This window comes from Sapajus apella, unplaced genomic scaffold (assembly GCF_009761245.1).
Source record: "Sapajus apella isolate SASKATOON/1434 unplaced genomic scaffold, GSC_monkey_1.0 scaffold10, whole genome shotgun sequence".
Classification (NCBI taxonomy): Eukaryota; Metazoa; Chordata; class Mammalia; order Primates; family Cebidae; genus Sapajus; species Sapajus apella.
Genome location: NW_022436950.1, coordinates 2282874 through 2303098, shown reverse-complemented (window position 1 = coordinate 2303098; position 20225 = coordinate 2282874). Strand labels below are relative to the sequence as shown.

General features: G+C 45.2%; 1 protein-coding gene across 6 annotated transcripts in view; it reads left to right on the top strand.

Moving 5' to 3' along the window:
* The window catches only part of SCLY (selenocysteine lyase), a 42385-nt gene that overhangs the window by 7408 nt on the left and 14752 nt on the right, over positions 1–20225 (top strand). For 4 of the 6 annotated variants that reach the window (XM_032277750.1, XM_032277748.1, XM_032277752.1 and 1 more), the window contains exons 3-7: positions 2347–2447; positions 3892–4072; positions 16039–16166; positions 16377–16541; positions 17507–17613. In XM_032277750.1, the coding sequence (XP_032133641.1) occupies positions 2347–2447; positions 3892–4072; positions 16039–16166; positions 16377–16541; positions 17507–17613 (682 nt within the window). The remainder of the gene's footprint in view (positions 1–2346; positions 2448–3891; positions 4073–16038; positions 16167–16376; positions 16542–17506; positions 17614–20225) is intronic. The other 2 variants (XM_032277754.1, XM_032277753.1) reach the window with 1 other exon arrangement.

The following is a 20225-nucleotide window of genomic DNA, read 5'->3' as shown; positions in this document are numbered from 1 at the left end:
GGGGAACAGTGGGGCAGTACCACGGAGGGGAGGGGCTGGAGCATGGGCTGGCCTGGGAGGCCCCTCCGGGACCTGGCCTTTGCCCAGTCGAGAAGCTCATCGTGTGGGTAGTGACAGGGGATGGGCCTGTGTGGCCACTGCAGAGTATTGTGGGGTGATAGGGATGGAGTCTGAGAGGTTTGGGGGCAGCACTGTGTAGGGCCGTGGAGGCATCTGTGCGGGCCCTTGTCCCTGGGAGTGAGAGGAGCGTACTTGGAGGAGAGCAAGGGGTGACAGGATTCCCGCAACCCCTTTACATGCAGAAATGATGAAGGGCCACAAGGAGCTTTTGTTTACTAGGCATTTAGCAATTCGTTTAAAATAGTAATACTTTGATTACATGTATACTTTTTTATGAAAAATAAGCTATCTTCAGCAAAACGTAAGAGACCTAGTGAGTGTGGCACTGTTGTTGTGTGGAAGTCTCCTTACTGCCTGTTGCTGGAAGACAGCCAGTGCTCAGACTTCCCGGTCCCACCCGCTGCAGTTGCCATGTCGTCATAGTGCCGGAAGCCTCTGGAAGCATCACCGTATCCCTGTGAGAAAAGGAGCATGCAAAAGGCAGGTGATGTCCTAGTAACATCATGAAAACAGTTTTGACTTTGTGGACCTCGTGAGAACGCCTTGGGGTTTTGGAAACCACTGACGTGAGCAGCACTGACGGAGCACTTTCTGTGTATTCAGCACCTGCCCAAGATGTATTTGGGTTTCTGAGACATTGCCTCGTCCACTCTGTGGAGAATGGACCCTAGTGGGGTCCATGGACTTTGGGGGGCCTGCTAGGAGAACATCGCAGCAGTGGCCTTGGCTTGGTTGGTGGCTGGGCGGTAGAGAGAAGTCAGGTTCAGAGCGTCTTTTGAACACAGCCTACAGCATTTGCTGGTGGATTCATGGCGGGGAATGAGAAGGGAAAGAGCCCACGGTTTTGCCCTGGGCTGCTGAGGCTTGGAGTTGCCATTTCCCAAGTGTATTAGTCTGTTCTCATGCTGCTAATAAAGACATACCTGAGACTGGGTGATGTATGAAGGAAAGAGGTATGATGGACTCACAGTTCACCATGACTGGGGAGGCCTCACAATCATGGCAGAAGGGGAAAGAGCAGCAAAGTCACGTCTTACATGGCAGCAGGCAAGAGGGCGTGTGCAGGGAAACTCCCATTTATAAAACCATCAGATCTCATGAGACTTACTGTCATGAGAACAGCAAGGTAAAGACCTGCCACCGTGATTCAGTTACCTCCCACCAGGTCCCTCTGATGACATGTGGGGATTATGGGAGCTAAAATTCAAGATGAGATTTGGGTGGGGACACAACCAAACCATTATCCTGAGAGAAGGACGGCTGAGAGAGGCGTGAGGGTGACAGTTTATTATGGTGACGTTTAGTGTCACCAAGTAAAACGATGGGGCTTTCCTAAACACCATAGGCCTTAGGTGTGTAGGAAACTGCTTTTAAAACTGAATCTACACAGTGGCATGAAGGGGCGAATCTACACAGTGGCACGAAGGGGCGGCAGGATCATTTCACGTTACTTTACCTGAACTTTTCGTATTTCTCTTTTTTAATGATGTTTTGTGATATATTAGTATATGTTTTGGTAGTGGCGGCTCAATTTTTTTTTTTTTTTTTTTTTTTTTTACAAAGAAGACTGAATGGTCAGAAAAGTTTGAGGACTCCTGGCATGTACACCAATAATGGCCACTGAAACTTTTGGAATTCCCATGCCAGGGTCTGTCTTTCTTTGCCCCATCAAGCTTGGCCCCTGTGTTTTCCTTGTAGCCAGTGAAACTGGGTGATGGCCAGATGCATGGCCCTGTGTGAAAGCAGGTGTGCCCCTGAGATATAGGTGTGCCTTGGGCAACATGCGGAATGAGATATGGCGTTGGACTTTGCTTTGAGGAGTCGTGAGTTCTGCTTCTGCTGATTTTTATTGTTTGCAACTCATTCCATCCTTTCATTCTCTGTCGTGATGACTGGGAAGCAAGGCAGATGGCCACAGCTTCCCTCCCTCTAGCATCCGGTAAGAAGGAAGCCGCATCCTGGGGGATGTGGGGGTCTTAGCCAGCCTCCTGTACTTGTTTGTGGGTCTCACAGAGTTGGTCACTGGTTCACTGCTCTGTCACAGCCACCCCTTTGCTGGGTTGCGTCTAGGTTGTGGTATTTTGCTGTGCTCACATTAAGGGGGCAGGTTTTGTGTTCGAACAGCCCACGCAGACCTCTCACTCCTTCGTATGAGGCTGTCCTTTCAGGTGTGTTGATTGGGCTTGGTGAAGCAATGCTAATGAATTTCCTTTTCGGTCCTTCAAGGAAGAAAGGCCAAAGATACTATAAAAGCAGCTCGGGAGAGCCTTGCGAAGATGATTGGTGGGAAACCTCAAGACATCATCTTCACTTCCGGGGGCACTGAGGTGAAGCTTCTAAACACGCTTACGTTCTTTCAGCTGTGAGTTGTAATAAAACACACAGAAAGTGCTTCCCTTCTGCTACATTTTCATTTAAAGAAAGAGTGGGCCAGGTGTGGTGGCTCATGCCTGTAATCCCAGTACTTTGGGAGGCCAAGGTAAGAGGGCTGGTTGAGCCCAGGAGTTTGAGACCTGCCTCGGCAACATAGGGAGACCTCATCTCTACAAAGAAAAAAAAAATGAGCTGGGTGTGGTGGTGACACCTGTAGTCCCAGCCACTAGGGAAGCTGGGGTGGGAGGATCATTTGATTCCAGGAATGCAAGGCTGCAGTGAGCTGTGATCACACTGCCGCACTCCATCCTGGGCAAGAGAGTGAGACCCTGTCTCAGAAAGAAAAGAGTAGTGTGTGGTCTTGCTGTACTGCATGTTAGCGTGAGATAATTCTTATGTATCCTTCAGGTAGCTGATAGGATTTTTGTAATGTAATATGTAATTTGTTATTTCCATAAGAAGGTTTCCCCATCATTTTTGCCCTGGAATCATTCCTTTTCATCCCTAATTGATAGGTGTTTAAGGGCTTTTCAAGGTTTTGCTGTAACAAACAGTGCTGCACTTAGTATTAATAAATACCCTTTAGACACACCATTTTGCTTCACTGTGGGCACAGCTTTGGGAAAAAGTCCAAGAACTAGAATTGCTGGGTCACAGGCCTCACTTGGTGGATGTGCCAAGTGGCCCCCGGTAGAGGTTGTACCAGTTTACACTCCCACCCATAGTGGGTGGCTGCACAAAATACTCTTTATGGCAGATTATAAAATTTAAAAATTCATAATGTGCTTTTTTGTTTGTTTTTGAGACAGAGTCTTGCTCTGTTGCCCCGGCTAGAGTGCAGTGGCGCCATCTTGGCTCCCCACAACCTCTGCCTCCCCACAACCTCCGCCTCCTGGGTTCAAGCAGTTCTCTGCCCCAGCCTCCCGAGTAACTGGGACTACAGGCACACACCACCATGCCCAGCTAATTTTTGTATTTTTAGTACAGATGAGGTTTCACCATGTTGGCCAGGCTGGTCTCCAACTCCTGACCTCATGGTCCACCCGCCTTAGCCTCCCAGAGTGCTGGGATTACAGGCGTGAGCCCCTGCGCCCGGCCTCAGATTCATAATATTCTATGCATGTAACAAAACTGCACTTATACCAACACATTTATATAAATTATTAAAAATCAATAATATTGCTTAACAATGAAACAGACATGATTGACTAGAAATGAATCTCAAGTTTTTAAATGTTGGAAAACCCCAGATCTTTCAAAAGGTACAGTTCAGGAAGTTGGATTTCTTTGAAGCTTTTTTGATGTTAGCCACAAAAGAAATTAGGTGACAGAAATTGTTATTCCAACCCTTACCTCAAGACAGTTTCTGTAAATGCTTTTTTTGCTGTATCTCTGCAGTCAAATAATTTAGTAATCCAATCTGTGGTGAAACATTTCCACGTAAACCAGACCTCAAAGGGAGACACGGGTGTGCACCACAGCCCAGTAGAGGGGGCCAAGCCTCATTTGATCACTTCCTCTGTGGAACACGACTCCATCCGACTACCCCTGGAGCACCTGGCAGAACAACAAGCGGCAGGTGAGTGAGTGTCGGGTGGGCCTGGGACCAGCCTGCTGAGCTCCAGCTGCCAGGTGGGGAGTGAGCTGCGGGCAGAGCCTGGGATCCGCTGCGGAGATGTCACTTCAGTGTGCCACTCACTGTGAGTCTGGTTCTGATGGGGAGCCAGGCCCTGGCACCTTGGTGAATAGTTGCCCATCACTGCCCTGGGCTCCCTAGCTGCCCCTCACTGCAGAGGCCAGCTGCCACAGGGGAGTTGGCAAGTGTGGCCAAACTCTCCCTTAGGAAAAACATTGAGAATCAATATGTAGAACTAGCCGTTTGTATAACTGAGTGATATTTGAAACTTGTATGTAATAAATATTTAACCTTTAAATAGTACACCTGCAAATTGACAAATGATGCTTGTCTTTATTTGGTTTTCATCATAAAATCTCAGCTCCCACTCTCCATGAAGGAAAGGATCAGATCGACCTAAACTTCAGGTGTGAAGCCTAGAATAAGTGAGCCGCCGCACCTGATCTTAGCGCTCATGGGGTGAGCCCCTCGCTGTGCGTGGAAAAGCGGAGTGAGGTGACGCCCCGGTGCAGCAGGGGCCTCGGGGAGGAGGAGGCTCGCTGCAGCAGCGGTGGCCTTGTGGCTGTCACACAGCACGGATAGAGCCATTTTTCAGTTTTCCTGTCATAGGAAGTCTCAAAAGGGAGTGACATGTTTACCAGGTGTAGACCATTAGCATGTAAAAGCAGGGCAGCCACTTAACCCACACTGTCCTTGAAACAGCTTCCTCTCAGCCTGAGGTTTCTTGTGTAATCTGTCTGGAAACCTGAAGATGAATAAAAAGAAAATATTTTTGTCTTAAAGATTAAGGGACTGTGGCCAAACTGCTTGGTTTGACTATGAAGCCTTTTTTGAAAAAATATTTTGGGCCGAGCACAGTGGCCCATGCCTGTAATCCTAGCACTTTGGGAGGCCAAAGTGGGCGGATCACTTGAGCTCAGGAGTGAGATCAGCCTGGCCAACATGGTGAAACCCTGTCTCTACTAAAAATACAAAAATCAGCTGGGCTTGGTGGCACATGCCTATAGTCTTAGCTACTGAGGAGGCTGAGGCAGGAGAATTGCTTGAACTCTGGAGGCGGAGGTTGCAGTGATCCAAGATCATGCCACTGCACTCCAGGCCTGAAGACAGAGCAAGACTCCATCTTGGGGGGGAAAAAAGAAAAATTTTATAACGTAACATTCTCTTTGTGGTCTTACTTGAATGCTTGCCCATATGTGAACATATTCACGTGAAAGATTTAGATGCTGCCCAGCGAAGTGGCTCAAGCCTGTAATCCCAGCACTTTGGGAGGCCAAGGCCGGCAGATTGCCTAAGGTCAGAAGTTCAAAACCAGCCTGGTCAGCATGATGAAACCCCATCTCTATTAAAAAAAATAAAAATAAAATAAAGATTTAGATGCCAATATTTAATTTTTTAACCACTTTTTAAAAATGATCTAATTTTTTCTTTTAAGTACTGCTAGTTTCTGGTACCTTTTTTTTTTTTTTTTCCTAGTACTTTTTTTTTTTTCTGGTACCTTTTATTCCCTGTCTTACCAGTACAGAGAAGGGCAACTTAGTATACATCATGATTAGTTACCGCTGTAATTAACCTTTTGTTTAATTGTGCAATAAAAAAAATAAACAGAATGCATGTGATGAAAATAGTTAAAATGTTATAGAAAAGTATAAAGTAAAAAGTCCGCTGGATGCGGTGGCTAACACCTGTAGTCCCAGCACTTTGGGAGGCCAAGGCAAGCAATCACTTGAGGTCAGGAGTTCAAGACCAGCCTTGCCAACATTGCAAAACCCTGTCTCTACTAAAAAAAAAAAAAAAAAAAAAAATTGGCCGATCGTGCTGGTGGGCACCTGTAATCCCAGCTACTTGGGAGGCTGAGGCAGGAGAATCACCTGAACCCGGGAGGCGGAGGTTGCAGTGAGCCAAGATCGCAACTCTGCATTCCAGCGTGGGTGACAGAGTAAGATTCTGTCTCAAAAAAAAAGTCAGTTTTTCCCGAGCTGCCCCTAATCCTCTGCAGAGGCAACCGCTGTTACAGTTTGCCTTGAGTTTTTATTGTGGATATTACCATTTTAACCCCTTCCAGTTTAAGCTAAATAACTTAAACACCTAACCCCCAGTTCTTGGTTTATCAACACAGGCATCCCCAATGTAAAAATGAGGACTTGGACCCTCATAAGCCTTCCTCACACTCCCTCTCCCTCCACACGTCCCAGTGTATTTCTTTGTAGATCAGCTTTAATGAGCTGTCATTTATCTACTTACAGTGTACAGTTCAGCAGTGTTTAGTGTCGTCACTGCGCTATGCCGCCATTGCCACTCTCAGTGATAGAAAATTCTCACCAGCCCCAAAAGAAACCTTGTACCAGTCAGCTGTAAATCTTCATTTCCTTCCACCCTATGCAACCTCTCAACTACTTTCTGTCTCTGTAGATTTCCCTATTCCAGACTCTCCTATGAATGGAATCTTATATCGTGGTCCTCGTGACGGCCTTCCTCCATTTCACATAATGTTTCAAGGTTCACCCATGTTGTCGCATGTAAAGCAGTTAATTCCTTTTTATGGATAAATAATATTTCATTGTATATCTGTACCACATTTTGTCTGTCAGTCAATAGACATTTAAGTGGTTTCCATTTGTTGGCGGTTATGACTGATGTGACATTTGTCTGTATGTTTTAGTGTATTGGTGTGTTTTTATTTCTTTTGGGTTTATACTTGAGTGGGATTGCTGGGTCATGTGGTAACTGTCTGACAACTTTTAAGGTAACTGTTTAACCTTAAGCTTTGCTTTCCAAAGTAGACTCGCCACTTGGTACTCCTATTTGCAGTGTGACAGGGTTCCCGTTCTGTCATGTCTTTGCTGACATTTGTTATCTGTCTTTTTGATTATAGCCATCGTAGTAGGTGTAAAGTGGTAACTCATTTTGGTTTTGATTGGCAATTCCCTGACAGCCATAGTGTTGAGCATCTTTCATGTACTCATTGGCCATTTGTATATGTCTTCTTTGGAAAAATGTCTATTATTAATTATCCCTACTTTAATTGGATTACTTGTCATTTTACTGAGTTGTAAGAGTTCTTTATATATGCATGATACAAGTCCCTTATCAGATGGATTGTTTGTAACTGTTTTCTCTCATTCTGTGGGTTTGCTTTTGCTCTTAATGGTATCCTTTGAAGAACAGAAGCTTTTCATTTTGATGAAGTCTATTTTTCTGTTGTTGTTGTTGTTCCCTGTGTTATATCTAAGAAGATTTTGTCCTACCCAAGGTCATGAAAATGCACTCTTTTTTTTGTTTGTTTGTTTTTGTTTTGAGACAGAGTCTTGCTCTCTTAGCCAGGCTGGAGTACAATGGCACAGTAAGGGCTCACTGCAACCTCTGTCTCCTGGGCTTAAGTGATTCTTCTGCCTCAGCCACCTAAGTAGCTGGGATTACAGGTGTGCACCACCATGCCTGGCTAATTTTTGTATTTTTAGTAGAGATGGTGTTTCACCATGTTGGCCAGGCTGGTCTTGAACTCCTGACCTTAGGTAATCCACCTGCCTCAGCCTCCCAAAGTGCTGGGATTATAGGCATGAGCCACCATGCCTGGCCTCCTATATTTTCTTCTAAGAGTTTTATAGTTTTAGCTCTTACATTTGAATCTGTGGTACATTTAAAGCTAATTTTGTGTGTGGTGTAAGGGAGGAGTCCACATTCACTTTTTTTGCCTGTGGACATCCGGTTGTTCCAGCACATTTGTTGAGAAAACTCTTCTTCCATGGGTGGTCTTGGTACCCTTTTGAAAATCAGTTGACCGCAAAATATGAGGGTTCATTTCTTGATTGTCAACTCTATTCCATTTACCCGTATTTCTATTCTTAGATTGGTACCAAACTGTTAACGATGACTATAGCTGTGTACTACGTTTTGAAGTAGGAAAGTAGGAGTTCTCCAGATTTGTTATTTTCAGTATTGTTTTGGCTATTCTGCTTCTGTTGAAATCTCAAAAGAATTTTAGGATCAGCTTGTTAATTTCTGCAAAAAAAAAATCTAGGAGCTTGATAGGGATTGAATTGAATCTGTAGTTCAATTTGGTCAATATTGGTACCGTAACAATATTGTTTTCCAATCCATGAACATGTGGTGTCTTTATATTTAATTTCTCCCAGCAGTTTTGTAGTTTTCAGGGTTAAGTTTTGCACTTTTGTTAAATTTATCCCTAAGTGTTTATTCTCTTGAACTATTGTAGATGGAATTGTTTTCTTATTTCATGTTTGGATTGTTCATTGCTAATGTATAGAAGTGTAGTTGACCCCTGAGCAACATAGGTTTGAACTCTGTGGGTCTACTCATATGTGGGTCTACTTATATCTGGATTTTCTCCTGTTTCTACTATCTCTATGACATCAAGATCAACCCCTCTTCTTCCTCCTCCTCAGCCCACTCAATGTGAAGATGATGAAGATGAAGACCTTTATGGTGATCTACTTCCACTTAATTAATAGTAAATATATTTTTTATTCCTTATGATTTTCTTAGTATTTTTTCTTTAGTTTATTGTGAGGATACAGCATATAATATATATAATATACAAAATTTATGTTAATCAACTGCTTACATTATCAGTAAGGCTTCTAGTCAACAGTAGGTTATTAGTTGTTTAAATCTGGGGGGAGCTGCCTGGGTGTGGTGGCTCATGCCTATAATCCCAGCCCTTTGGGAGGCCCACTGGGGGGTGGATCACTTGAGGTCAGGAGTTTGAGACCAGCCTGGCCAACATGGCAAAACCCCATCTTTACTAAAAATCCAAAATTAGCCAGGTGGTGGCACATAACTGTAATCCCAGCTACTTGGGAGGCTGAGACAGGAGAATTGCAGAACCTGGGATGCAGAGGCTATAGTGAGCTGAGATGGCACCACCACACTCCAGTCTGGGTGACAGAGCGAGACTCCATGTCAAAAAAAAAAAAAAAAGTTTTAGAGGAATCAAAAGTTATACACAGATTTTTGACTACATGAGGAGTCCGCACCTCTAACCTCCACATTGTTAAAGGAGTTCGCACCTCTAACCGCCACACTGTACAGTTGATTTTGTGTGTTATTCTTGTATACTGCAACTTTGCTGAATTTATTAGCTCTAATTGTGTTTTGTTTTTGTTTTTGTTTTTTTTGAGGCAGAGTTTCACTCTTGTTGCCCAGACTGGAGTGCAATGGAGTGATCTTGGCTCCCTGCAACCTCTGCCTCCCGGGTTCAAGCAATTCTCCTGCATCAGCCTCCCAAGTAGCTGGGATTACAGGCATGTGCCACCATGCCTGGCTAATTTGGTATTTTTAGTACAGGTGAGGTTTCACAGTGTTGGTCAGGGTGGTCATGAACTCCTGACCCCAGATGATTCCCCCGCCTCGGCCTCCCAAAGTGCTGGGGTTATAGGAATGAGCCACTGTACCCAGCCTAATTGTTAGTTTTAATTGTTTTTTTTAATGGATTCCTTAGGATTTTCTATATAGAAGGTCATGTCATCTACAAATAGAGATAGTTTTACTTCTTGTTGTCCAACTGTATTCCTTTAATTTTATTTTCTTGTCTAATTGCCTTGGCCAGGACCTCCAGTACAATGTTGAGTAGAAGTGGCCAAAGTGGATATCTTTATCTTGCTGCTGATTTTAAGGGAGGGCATTCATTCTTGCGTAATTTCATATAATGTTAGCTGTGGGTTTTTCATAGATGCCCTTTATCAGGGTGAGGAAGTTCCCTCCTGTGTTTGGTTTGTTGGGTGTTTTTATCATGAAAGCGGTGTTGGATTTTGTTAAATGATTTTTCTGCATTTATTGAGGTGATTGTGTGAGTTTTTATGCTTTATTCTGTTTGTAATGTTGTATTACCTTAACTGATTTTTGGATGTTACACCATTTAATCCTTTTCATATGTTTTTAGATTTGGTTCACTAATATTTTGCTGAAGACTTTTCTGTCAATATTCATAAGAGGTATTAGTCTGTAGTTCTCTTGTGATGTCTTTGTCTAGTTTAGTGTCTGGGTAAAATTTGGCTCATATAAATCATGGGAAGTGATCCCTCCTCTTCTGTTTTTTTGGAAGGGTTTGTGAAGACTTGGTATTAATTTTTCTTTAAATATCCAATAGAGTTTGCCAGTGGCAACATCTGGGCATGGGCTTCTCTGTGGAGAATTTCTACGTTCCTGATTCAGTCTCTTTACTTTTTATAGGTCTGTTCAGGCTCTTTGTCTCTTTTGAGTCATTTTTGGTTGTTGGTGTCCTTCTAGGAATTTGTGCATTTCATTCATTTTCTAATTTTATTGGCATACCATTGTTTATTGTAGACTCTAGTCATCCTTTTTTATTTCTGTAAGATGTATATATTCCTTTCATTCATGATTTTAGTAATTTTATTCTTTTTTTCCTCTTGGTCAATTTAACTGAAGATTTACCTTTTTTAAAACTCTTTTTAAAGAACTAACTTTTGATTTTTCTGTTATTTTTGTAGTCTATTTTATTAACTTCTACTCTAATCTTCATTAACCCATTTATGCCAGAGGTTAATAGTAGAGGTTATACTTTTGTGTGTGTGAAAAATTTGGCAATAACCTTGAGCAGTAGGATATAAATAATTCCCACAAGCTTAGTGTTCCAATAATGGAACACTAGGCATAAATAGGTTATTCTTTCCTTCTACTTGTTTTAGGTTTGGTTTGTTCCTTTTTTTCCAGTGTCTTAAGGTGAAAGATTAGTTATGGTGTTATGACTTGAAATCTTTTGTTTGTTTTGAGACAGAGTCTTGTCGCCCAGGCTGAAATGCAGTGACACAATCTCAGCTTACTGCAACCTCTGCCTCCCAGGCTTGAGCAATTCTTGTGCCTCAGCCTCCCAAGTAACTGGGATCACAGATGTGCACTTCCATGTCCTGCTAACTTTTGTATTTTTAGTAGAGACAGGGTTTCTCCATGTTGGGCAGGCTGGTCTTGAACTCCTGGCCTCAAGTGATCTGCCCATCTCGGCCTTTCAAAATGCTGGGATTACAGGCATGAGCCACTGTACCCAGCCACAAATATCATTTTAGTTAGTTTCATGTCTGGTTTTTTTTCTTTTCTTTTCTTTTCTTTTTGAGACAAGAGTAGTAGTCCAAGCCCTAGTAGCTTGGACTACAGGCACATTTCAATGTACCTGCTAATTTTTTATTTTTTGTGCAGCCAGGGTGTCCTTATGTTGCCCAGGCTGGTCTTGAACTCCTGGGCTCAAGGGATCCTTCTGCCTTAGCCTTCCAAAATGCTTACAGGCATGAGCCACTGCACTTGGCCACTTTTTTTGTCTTTTAAAGAAGCTAAGGGAAGAAAGAGCAAGCATATATTTATACATCGTGTTCGAGGAGCCTTCTTAGCTGCCTTTTCACATGATCTTCATTTGTTCCATGGATCTGAATTAGCATCTGGTGTCCTTTCCTTAATCCAAGACGGTTCTGCTCCCTCCCACCTCCATTGTGCTATTATCAAATACTGTGTGTTATTGCCCTAACAGCATAATTATATACGTGTTATTTTATACAGTTGCTTTTAAATCAGTTAAGAGAAACAATATACAGTTACACTACTGTTTTTTTCCTTTATGTGTTTTGAGATGGAATCTCTGTCACCCAGGCTGGAGTACAGTGGCGCAATCTCAGCTCATGCAATCGCTACCTCCCGGGTTCAAGCAATTCTCCTGCCTCAGCCCCCCACGTAGCTGGGACTACAGGCGCCTGCCACCACGCCTGGCTATATACTGCCTTTTATAATTAAATAATTCCCTTTGCTGTCCTCCTTGTTTTTGTTCATGTGGATTCACATTCCTGCCTGGCGTTACTTGCTTTTGGCCCGAGGAGCTTCCTTTTGTATTATAAGGCAGGCAGGCTACTAGCAATGTCTTTTCTCCATTTTTGTTTATCTTGGAATCTCTATTTTGCCACCATTTTTGAAAGAGTTTTTTTAGATATAAGATTCTTGGTTGACTCTTTTTCTTTCAGCACTTGAATATCAGCATACCGGCCGTCTAAACATTGTTTCTGTTGAGAATTCAACTGTTAATCTTGCTGGAGTTCACTTAGATATGACAAGTGATTTTTCTCTTGCTAATTTCAGTATACTTCCTTTGTCTTTGTCTTTCAACATTTTCATTATCATGTGTCTGGGAGTGAATGTCTTTGTGTTTTATCCTACCTGGAATTCATTGAGCCTTTTGGGTATGTAGATTAATGTTTTCCATCGATTTGGGACATTTTCAGCCATTATTCTTCAGAGACGTTTTCTGCCCCTTTCTCTTGCTCCTGCCCTTCTGCTATTCCTGTTTTCCATATTTGGTGCCTTATGGTATCTCACATTTCTCTGAGGCTCTGTTTGTCCTTCTCATGTTTTTCCTCTCTTGTATTTGGATTGCATAATCTCTGTAAATCTACCTTAATGTCGACTGAATGTATTTTCTGTCAGTTCCAATATATTGTTGAGCCCCTCCAGTGAATTCTTCATATCAATTGTACTTTCCAACTCCAGAATTTCCTTTTGGTTCTTTTTCATAATTTCTCTCGTTTATCTTGAGGAGACTCTATTTGATGAGCCATTGTCATCATACTTTTCTTTATCTCTTTAAGCATGGTCGCAGGCAGTTTCTGTCACATGCCTTTTTTCCTGCTTTTTCACACTTTCCAGTTTCTTTGCACATCTTGTTACTTTTTGTTGAAAACTGTACTTGTGGGCCGGGCGCGGTGGCTCAAGCCTGTAATCCCAGCACTTTGGGAGGCCGAGGCGGGTGGATCACGAGGTCAAGAGATCGAGACCATCCTGGTCAACATGGTGAAACCCCGTCTCTACTAAAGCTACAAAAAATTAGCTGGGCATGGTGGCATGTGTCTGTAATCCCAGCTACTCAGGAGGCTGAGGCAGGAGAATTGCCTGAACCCAAGAGGCGGAGGTTGCGGTGAGCCGAGATCGCGCCATTGCACTCCAGCCTGGGCAACAAGAGCGAAACTCCGTCTCAAAAAGAAAAGAAAACTGTACTTGTCAGGTCATATATTTTTAAAACCCTAGATATGGATTCCCCTCTTCCTCCCTGTCCTAGTGGTTTTTGTTGCTTGCTTGTCTGTCTAGTGGCCTGGCTGAGCTGTTTTAATGAGATCTGTTTCCCCAGCATTGTGAAGCTTCTGACTTCACAAGCCTCAGGGTGCAGCCTTGGCAAGTGCATGCTCACTTGAGGTGACAATGGGCAAGAGGGTCTCTCTTGGTTGTTCCTGTCCCTGGTTTCTCTGTTCAGCTGTCTGCCTGGCTGTTAGGCTCCTGTAATTGTGAACTGATTGCTCTGTTATTTTTGACAATGCTCTGGGGCATAAATTCCTCCAGAGTCTAATCTGGTTACATGTGGGGCCCTTTGCAGTATCATCTTTGTGAAGTCTTGGGAGTTTGTTGTCCTGCAGTTTAGCTTTTTGCTGCCATGGAACTACCAGCTTCTCAGTTGCCGTCTGGGTCTCCGCCCTTGGGCTTGAACTTCCCCACACTGTTCTGAATGAAGTCACTTCTTTTGCAGAGAGCTTTAGAACTCCTTGTTCTATCTCACCCTTGGCAAAATCTCTCAGTCGCTTCCCTGGAGAGTGGGGCAGTGACTGTGGCCCGCTTGTCTCTGAGTGTCCCTGCTCCACACACACACTTTACAGGCAGAGCTCTGTGTAAAGGCGATAGCTGTGGGCTTCTCAGCTTATCTCTTCTGGAGTGAGGGCAGTCAGGGCACCAGCCCTGGCCACGTGGGCTGCGACCCCTGTGCCTCTTCCCTGTGGTGGGTGCTGGAGGAAGGGAGAGAGCCCCACCTCCTGGCCTCACCCTCCTGGGGCTTAGACCCTGCAACTTGGACCTGGGAGGTGGGGTGAGAGGTGCCGGCCGCTGCCCCTCTGTGCCGTAGCCCTTGACCGGTGCCCAGGTAGAGAGAATCCCTTGGCAGGCAGTGCCCAGCTGAGTGGAGCTTGCATCACACTGAGCTGGATGGGCTCAGGTGCCATAGACTCACTGTTCTCATCTAGATTTCCTTGATTTTCTTGAATAGTTACTTCTTCACTTGCTGTGTGCCCTGAGGCTGTAATTTCCAGAGACTGTAAGCGGTTGATTGTTTCAGGTTGATTGTTTTACCAGTCACGGCTGCCGTGCTGGAGACGGAGGAGGTGGAGTGCCTTGACCATTCTGGAAACCATCCCTCCCCTGTTACTTTTTAAATACTGTATTTTAACCTGGATTTCCTAAATTATCAACTTGAGAGATATGAGTCACTAACAGAGGAGGAAATGAGTGCACCCGTCCGTTATCCCCTCGCCTCCTCCTTTCAGTCTGTTTTGGCCAAATATGTTTTTGTGGTTAAGCTTTATGATGGTTAAATTTAAAAATAATTACATTTTATTTTGTAACTATGTTTTAATGATCTTTTTTTTATAGTTGAATAAATGAAAGGCTGATAATGGACATTTATTTCATGAACGTAATTATTTCTCTGCAGAACCTAAGTCATCTTGAACATCTTGAATATCTGTGAAGATATCAGTTGGAATTTTTTTTAGTTTTCCTGTCCCTGGGATTGCTCCTGTGTGATCTACAATCAGTCATTTACCTGTTCATCCTGGTTCTTCTTTGGGCTTGGGGATCCTGGATTGTCCCTGTGGATGGGTGACGCATTTCATTGTTTGATGTAGGGGCCAAGGAGGGTTCCTCTCCAATTCTCAGTGCATTTCCCGAGGAGGTGTCTCGCAGGAAGGGAGGGCCCACGATGGGCGATGCATAAGGTGGTGGCAGCAGAGCCTGGAAAGCCTGGAGGACCCCGCCCACTTTTCTCTGTGACTTCCCTGGATGGAGCTGCCTTTGCTTTGCTCCTCTAAGTCCCCTAGCAGATACCTCAATCTCCTTCCCCCTTTCTAGCCCGTTCCCCCATCCTGGGAGCCCGTCTTGTGCCTGCCGTTCCTCTCTGGGCATGCCGTGCTGTCTCAGTCTGAGGCTTGCACGTTGGGACCTCTGCTGGCCTTGGTAGCTGGCCCCTGCCCTGTGCTTCCCACTGTCCACCCTGAACTTGGGTGGCCACTGGATCCTTTCAGATTTGCCTTTAAGTGTTTTAAGTGATTTTTCCCTGTTAATCTAATGCCATCATCTTTCTGCATTTTAGGGACTCCTCCAAATTGCTAGTCTATATACCACCACCCCCCCTTTTTTTTAGACGGTGTGTTACTCTGTCACCCAGGCTGGAGTGCAGTGGCATAATCTCAGTGGTCTCTCTATGTTGCCTAGGCTGGTCTTGAACCCCTGGGCTCAAGCAGTCTGCCCACCTCGGCCTCCCAAACTACTCCCAAAGTGAGCCACTGTGCCTGGCCAAATACCCTTTGTTGATGTTGTTTTGATTTGATTCTTAGTCCGAGAAGTAGTAGTTTACTCTTTCGTTTCAGTAGGACCCTGAGCAGGCAGTGGATACATTTGTTTTTCACCATTTTAAACTGAAAGGACTAGAGCTAAACAATGTAGTCACCTCTGCCCATTTTCCATCTGCAGTAGGAGATGAAACATCTGGTGCATAGGAGCGGCTTCATCAGCACTGGCTCGGTGCCGAGCGCTTGGCAGGGAGGTGCAGTGCGCTAGGACTCTCCCCTAAAGCAAGAGCCTGTGTCCCTGTTGCCAGTTCCCCTTTGGTCCCCATAGAAGCAGAAAGACATGTAGGTTCCACCACACAGATTCACCGCAGCTACGTTAGATGCGTTCACACTGAAACACCCGACAGCGATGACGGGCGACTTACATTCTTCTTTATCGTCTTCTGAACGTGGACAGGAAATGGCTTTGATAGTTGTGGAAAACAGTTGTGTTAAGCTCTGTTGGAATGAAGTTTCAAGAGGAATCCGTTTGTGCAGCTCACTTCAGCACTTGTGTTTGTTTCCCAGAGGTCACCTTTGTCCCGGTGTCCAAGGCGAGCGGGCGGGCAGAGGTGGACGACATCCTTGCAGCCGTCCGCCCAACCACACGCCTCGTGAGCATCATGCTGGCCAACAATGAGACTGGTGTCATCATGGTGAGTCGGCCTCTGTTTCCCTGTAAGGAGAGCTCATGGGGAAGAACAGGGGCTTCGAATCTCGTGGTGTTTCAGGTTTCCCAGCTCTGGCCTCTGCCATTTGTCTGTTCGGTTTGATAACATTTGGCCTGTGCTCCCTACTCCTGATTTCTGTCATTCAGTTTTCATCAAATTGGAGCAACATACTCAACTGTTTCCTTTCCCCGTCAGCCTGTCCCTGAAATCAGCCAGCGCATTAAAGCCCTGAACCAGGAACGGGCAGCAGCCGGGCTGCCTCCCATCCTTGTGCACACGGATGCCGCACAGGCCTTGGGGAAGCGGCGCGTGGATGTGGAGGACCTGGGTGTGGACTTCCTTACAATCGTGGGGCACAAGGTACATCTGCAGAGGCTTCTTCCCTCTGGGCAGAGCCTGCTGCACACGTGGCTATTCAGACCTCGGTCCCGTAAGCCTCACTGCCCACTGTCAGCCAGGCGCTGGGGGCACTATGAGGAGCAACACGGGATCCCTGTCCTCAGGAGCTTTAAGAGGGGAGCCCCACATGGCCAGCATGCCAGGGCGAATGCCGTGACAGGGATGATGGGGTAGGGTTGGGGCAGTAGGCGAAGCTAAGGGAGGAGACATTGAGGCAGGGAGAGTAAGAGGGTCTGGCCAGGCAGCAGGTGTCTCTGCAGGGGGCATGGGGCCGAAGGTATGGGTTCAGGAAATGGTTGTTTTCTCCACCTCAATTCAGATGCGGCTCCTCAGCAACCATCTTTAAGGTGGGGTGTGGGGAAAACAGTTAACAGTAAAAACCCTTGGGAGAAGTTTGCACATCTTCTGGCTGCTGACCAGGGCCTGAAATATTTTTAGTACTCAATTTTGAAGCACAGTCTTAAGCTGGTTTCCAAAGGCATGTCTATGCTGGCCTGACAGTGTGGCACTTGAGTTTTGCATCGTGTCAATTGGAAGCATGGAATCATTTGCAGGAAAAGCCCTGGGCAGGCACTGGCTCCAGCCCCCTCTATGTATGCATTCTCTTTTTCTTTTTACCTGTGATTCTTATGATTTGAGATCCGTTTACAAGTCGTGTCACGTGATGTGTGGGGGAGATCTGCCTGCCGCAGAGCTGGGAACGAGTCCGCACCTGTGCTGCCTCCTAGGCTGGGGTTCCACCCTGCCCCTTAAGGCTTTTCTGACTCTCTGTCAAAAGGGGTGGCCCGTAGAGGCGCCACAAGGAAGCAGCAGGACTGTGCATTGCAGAGTATATATATCTCCTGTGTGCCCTAAGCACTTAGCACGTATACAGAGTCGGTCGTTGGAAAGTTCTGGTTGAATAAATGGCCAACTCTTCCTCCCAGTTTTATGGTCCCAGGATTGGCGCACTGTATGCACGAGGACTTGGTGGCTGTACCCTTCTCTATCCCATGCTGTTTGGAGGTGGACAAGAACAGAATTTCAGACCAGGGTAAGGAAGAAAGTTAAAGTCTCTGACCTACTGGCCGTGTCATCTGTCTGTAGAGCAGTGACATTGTAAAGAACCATGGCACCGTTTCTTTGTCTCGTGGGGGCTCTGTAGCAGAGTCCATGCTGCTGCTTTGCCACGACTGGCTCCACTGACTGATTTTACGCTGAGGACTCACGGGACCTGCAGTCTCTCTGGGAATGATTGAAAGCAATGAAGGAAATCTCCGTTTCTTTTAACTGCTTCAAAGCATCCAATTCCCTTTGTGGTTTTGGCCCGGCCCACTGGAGAGAGAACTGTTGGACCCTTCGTAGCTGAGGCCTGCTGCTGTTTTAACTTTGGGGATCAGCAGGGCCACACGGAAGCACCCTGGTCTTCTTTCTGATAGCTCCTGTGTCCCCTCTGTGTACAGTGACATGTTAACTGGGAAATTACTTGTTGCCCCCACTACACTTTTTGTTAGAAACTTCTTACCAAGAGAGAGGAGCAGGAGCAGCGTGGCATGAGTTCCCTGGGTTTTCTTTTCGCTTTGTGTATCCCACACAGTGCTGAGGAAGCTGGCAAACCTGAAATGCCAGGAAGGGCACACACAAAAATGCCCAACCAAAGCCTGTCCTTTCCAGCCAGCGGACCAGGAAAGGAGTGGCCTAGCAAGACAGAAGACCTTCAGTCAACAGCAGCTTTACTCCAGCCAGGCACTACAGAGTAGTCGTGCTGCCGCGCCTATCGACGCTGGCAAAGATTCAGCGGGAAACCCAGACTTCCACCAATACAGGCTGTCACGAGGCACTCCACACCCTTGCCGGGTGTGTCAAGTAGGCCAGGTAGAGAACCAGGACTTCCACCCCCACCAGCCGGGGTAAGACACCGCCCCATGGTGTCAGCAGAGACCATATATAGGGATCTTGGACCCACACATGTCGGTCACAAGGAGCATCCTCCCGTAAGCCAAGTAAGAAATCTAGACGTTGGGGCGCAGTGGCTCATGCCTGTAATCCCAGCACTTTGGGAGGCCTAGACGGGCGGATTGCTTGAGGTCAGGAGTTTGAGACCATCCTGGCCAACATGGTGAAACCTTGTCTCTACTAAAAATATAAAAATTAGCCAGGTGTGGCGGCGCATACCTGTTATCCCAGCTACCCGGGAGGCTGATGCAGGAAAATTGCTTGAACCCAGGAGGTAGAGGCTGCAGTGAGCCAAGATGGCACCACTTCACTCCAGCCTGGTGACAGAATAAGACTCTGTCTCAAAAAATAAAAAGAAACCTGGGCTTCTGCTTCACTTGGCAGGAATGAGTGGCATACTCCTCCTGCCAGTGCAGTGTCAGAAAAAGCCAGCAAAACCAGAAAGCTTGAATGAGATCTAGACTTTCATAACGTAAGGAAAAAATGTCCAGGTTTCAAGTGAAAATCATTCATCCTACCAAGAGCTAGAAAGATCTCAAACTGAATGAAAAATAATAATCAATATATGCCTGCACTGAGATGATGATATTAAAATGATTAACAAATATTTCACAGCAGACACAGTAGAAATGCTTCAGTGAGAAATTGTGAACATACTTGAAACAAGTGAAAGTGTCAGCAAAGAGAGAGACAATGTGAAAGAAGAACCAAATGGCGACTGGAAATTGTAGCACTAACAACTGCAGTAGCCAAAATATAAAGCCCAGTGGATGGGCTTAGTAGAAGAAGAGGGAGGACGAGGAAAGAAATCTATGCGCCGAAAGACAGAATAGAAATCCAGACCACAGAGAACTAGAATGGGGTTTAAAGTAGAGCTTCAGGGACCAATGAGATGATAACACATGATATAACATTCGTTTCACTGAAATCCCTGGAAGAGAGAAGATAACAGGCTGCAAAAGTCCTTGAAGAAATAATGACTTAAAAATTTTCCTGAATTTGGCCGGATGTGGTGGCTCACACCTGTAATCCCAGCACTTTGGGAAGCTGAGGTGGGCGGATCACGAGGTCAGGAATTCAAGACCAGCCTGACCAACATGGTGAAACCCTTTCTCTACTAAAAATACAAAAATTAGCTGGGCATAATGGCACTTGCCAGTAATCCCAGCTACTTGGGTGACTGAGACAGGAAAATCGCTTGAACCCGGGAGTCAGAAGTGGCAGTGAGCCAAGATCGTACCACTGCACTCCAGCCTGGGCCACAGAGCAAGACTCAAAAAAAAAAAAAAAAAAAAAAAAAAATACAATTTGGCAAGAAACATAAACATACAGAATCAAGAAACTGAGCAAACCCCAAATAGGATAAACCCAAAGAAATCCCTGCCAAAGACACATCATTAGACTTCTAAAAATGAGATAAAATTATTGAAAGCAGTCAGAGAAAGATGACACTTGACCAGTAAGGGAAAAAGAATTTGAATGACAGTGAATTTCTCAGCAGACACCAGAAAGACCGGAATAAAGGGACACAATATTTTTCAAGTACTCAAAGAAAAGTGGCAAGCCAGAATCCTATACCCAGTGAATATATCTTTCAGGAATGAAGAAGTAATCAAATCATTCTCAGATGAAGGAAAACTTAAGGATTTGTCACCAAATACAATAGGCTTTCCTCCTCCTCTAGAGTTTTCTGAATTATGTTTGATAGCA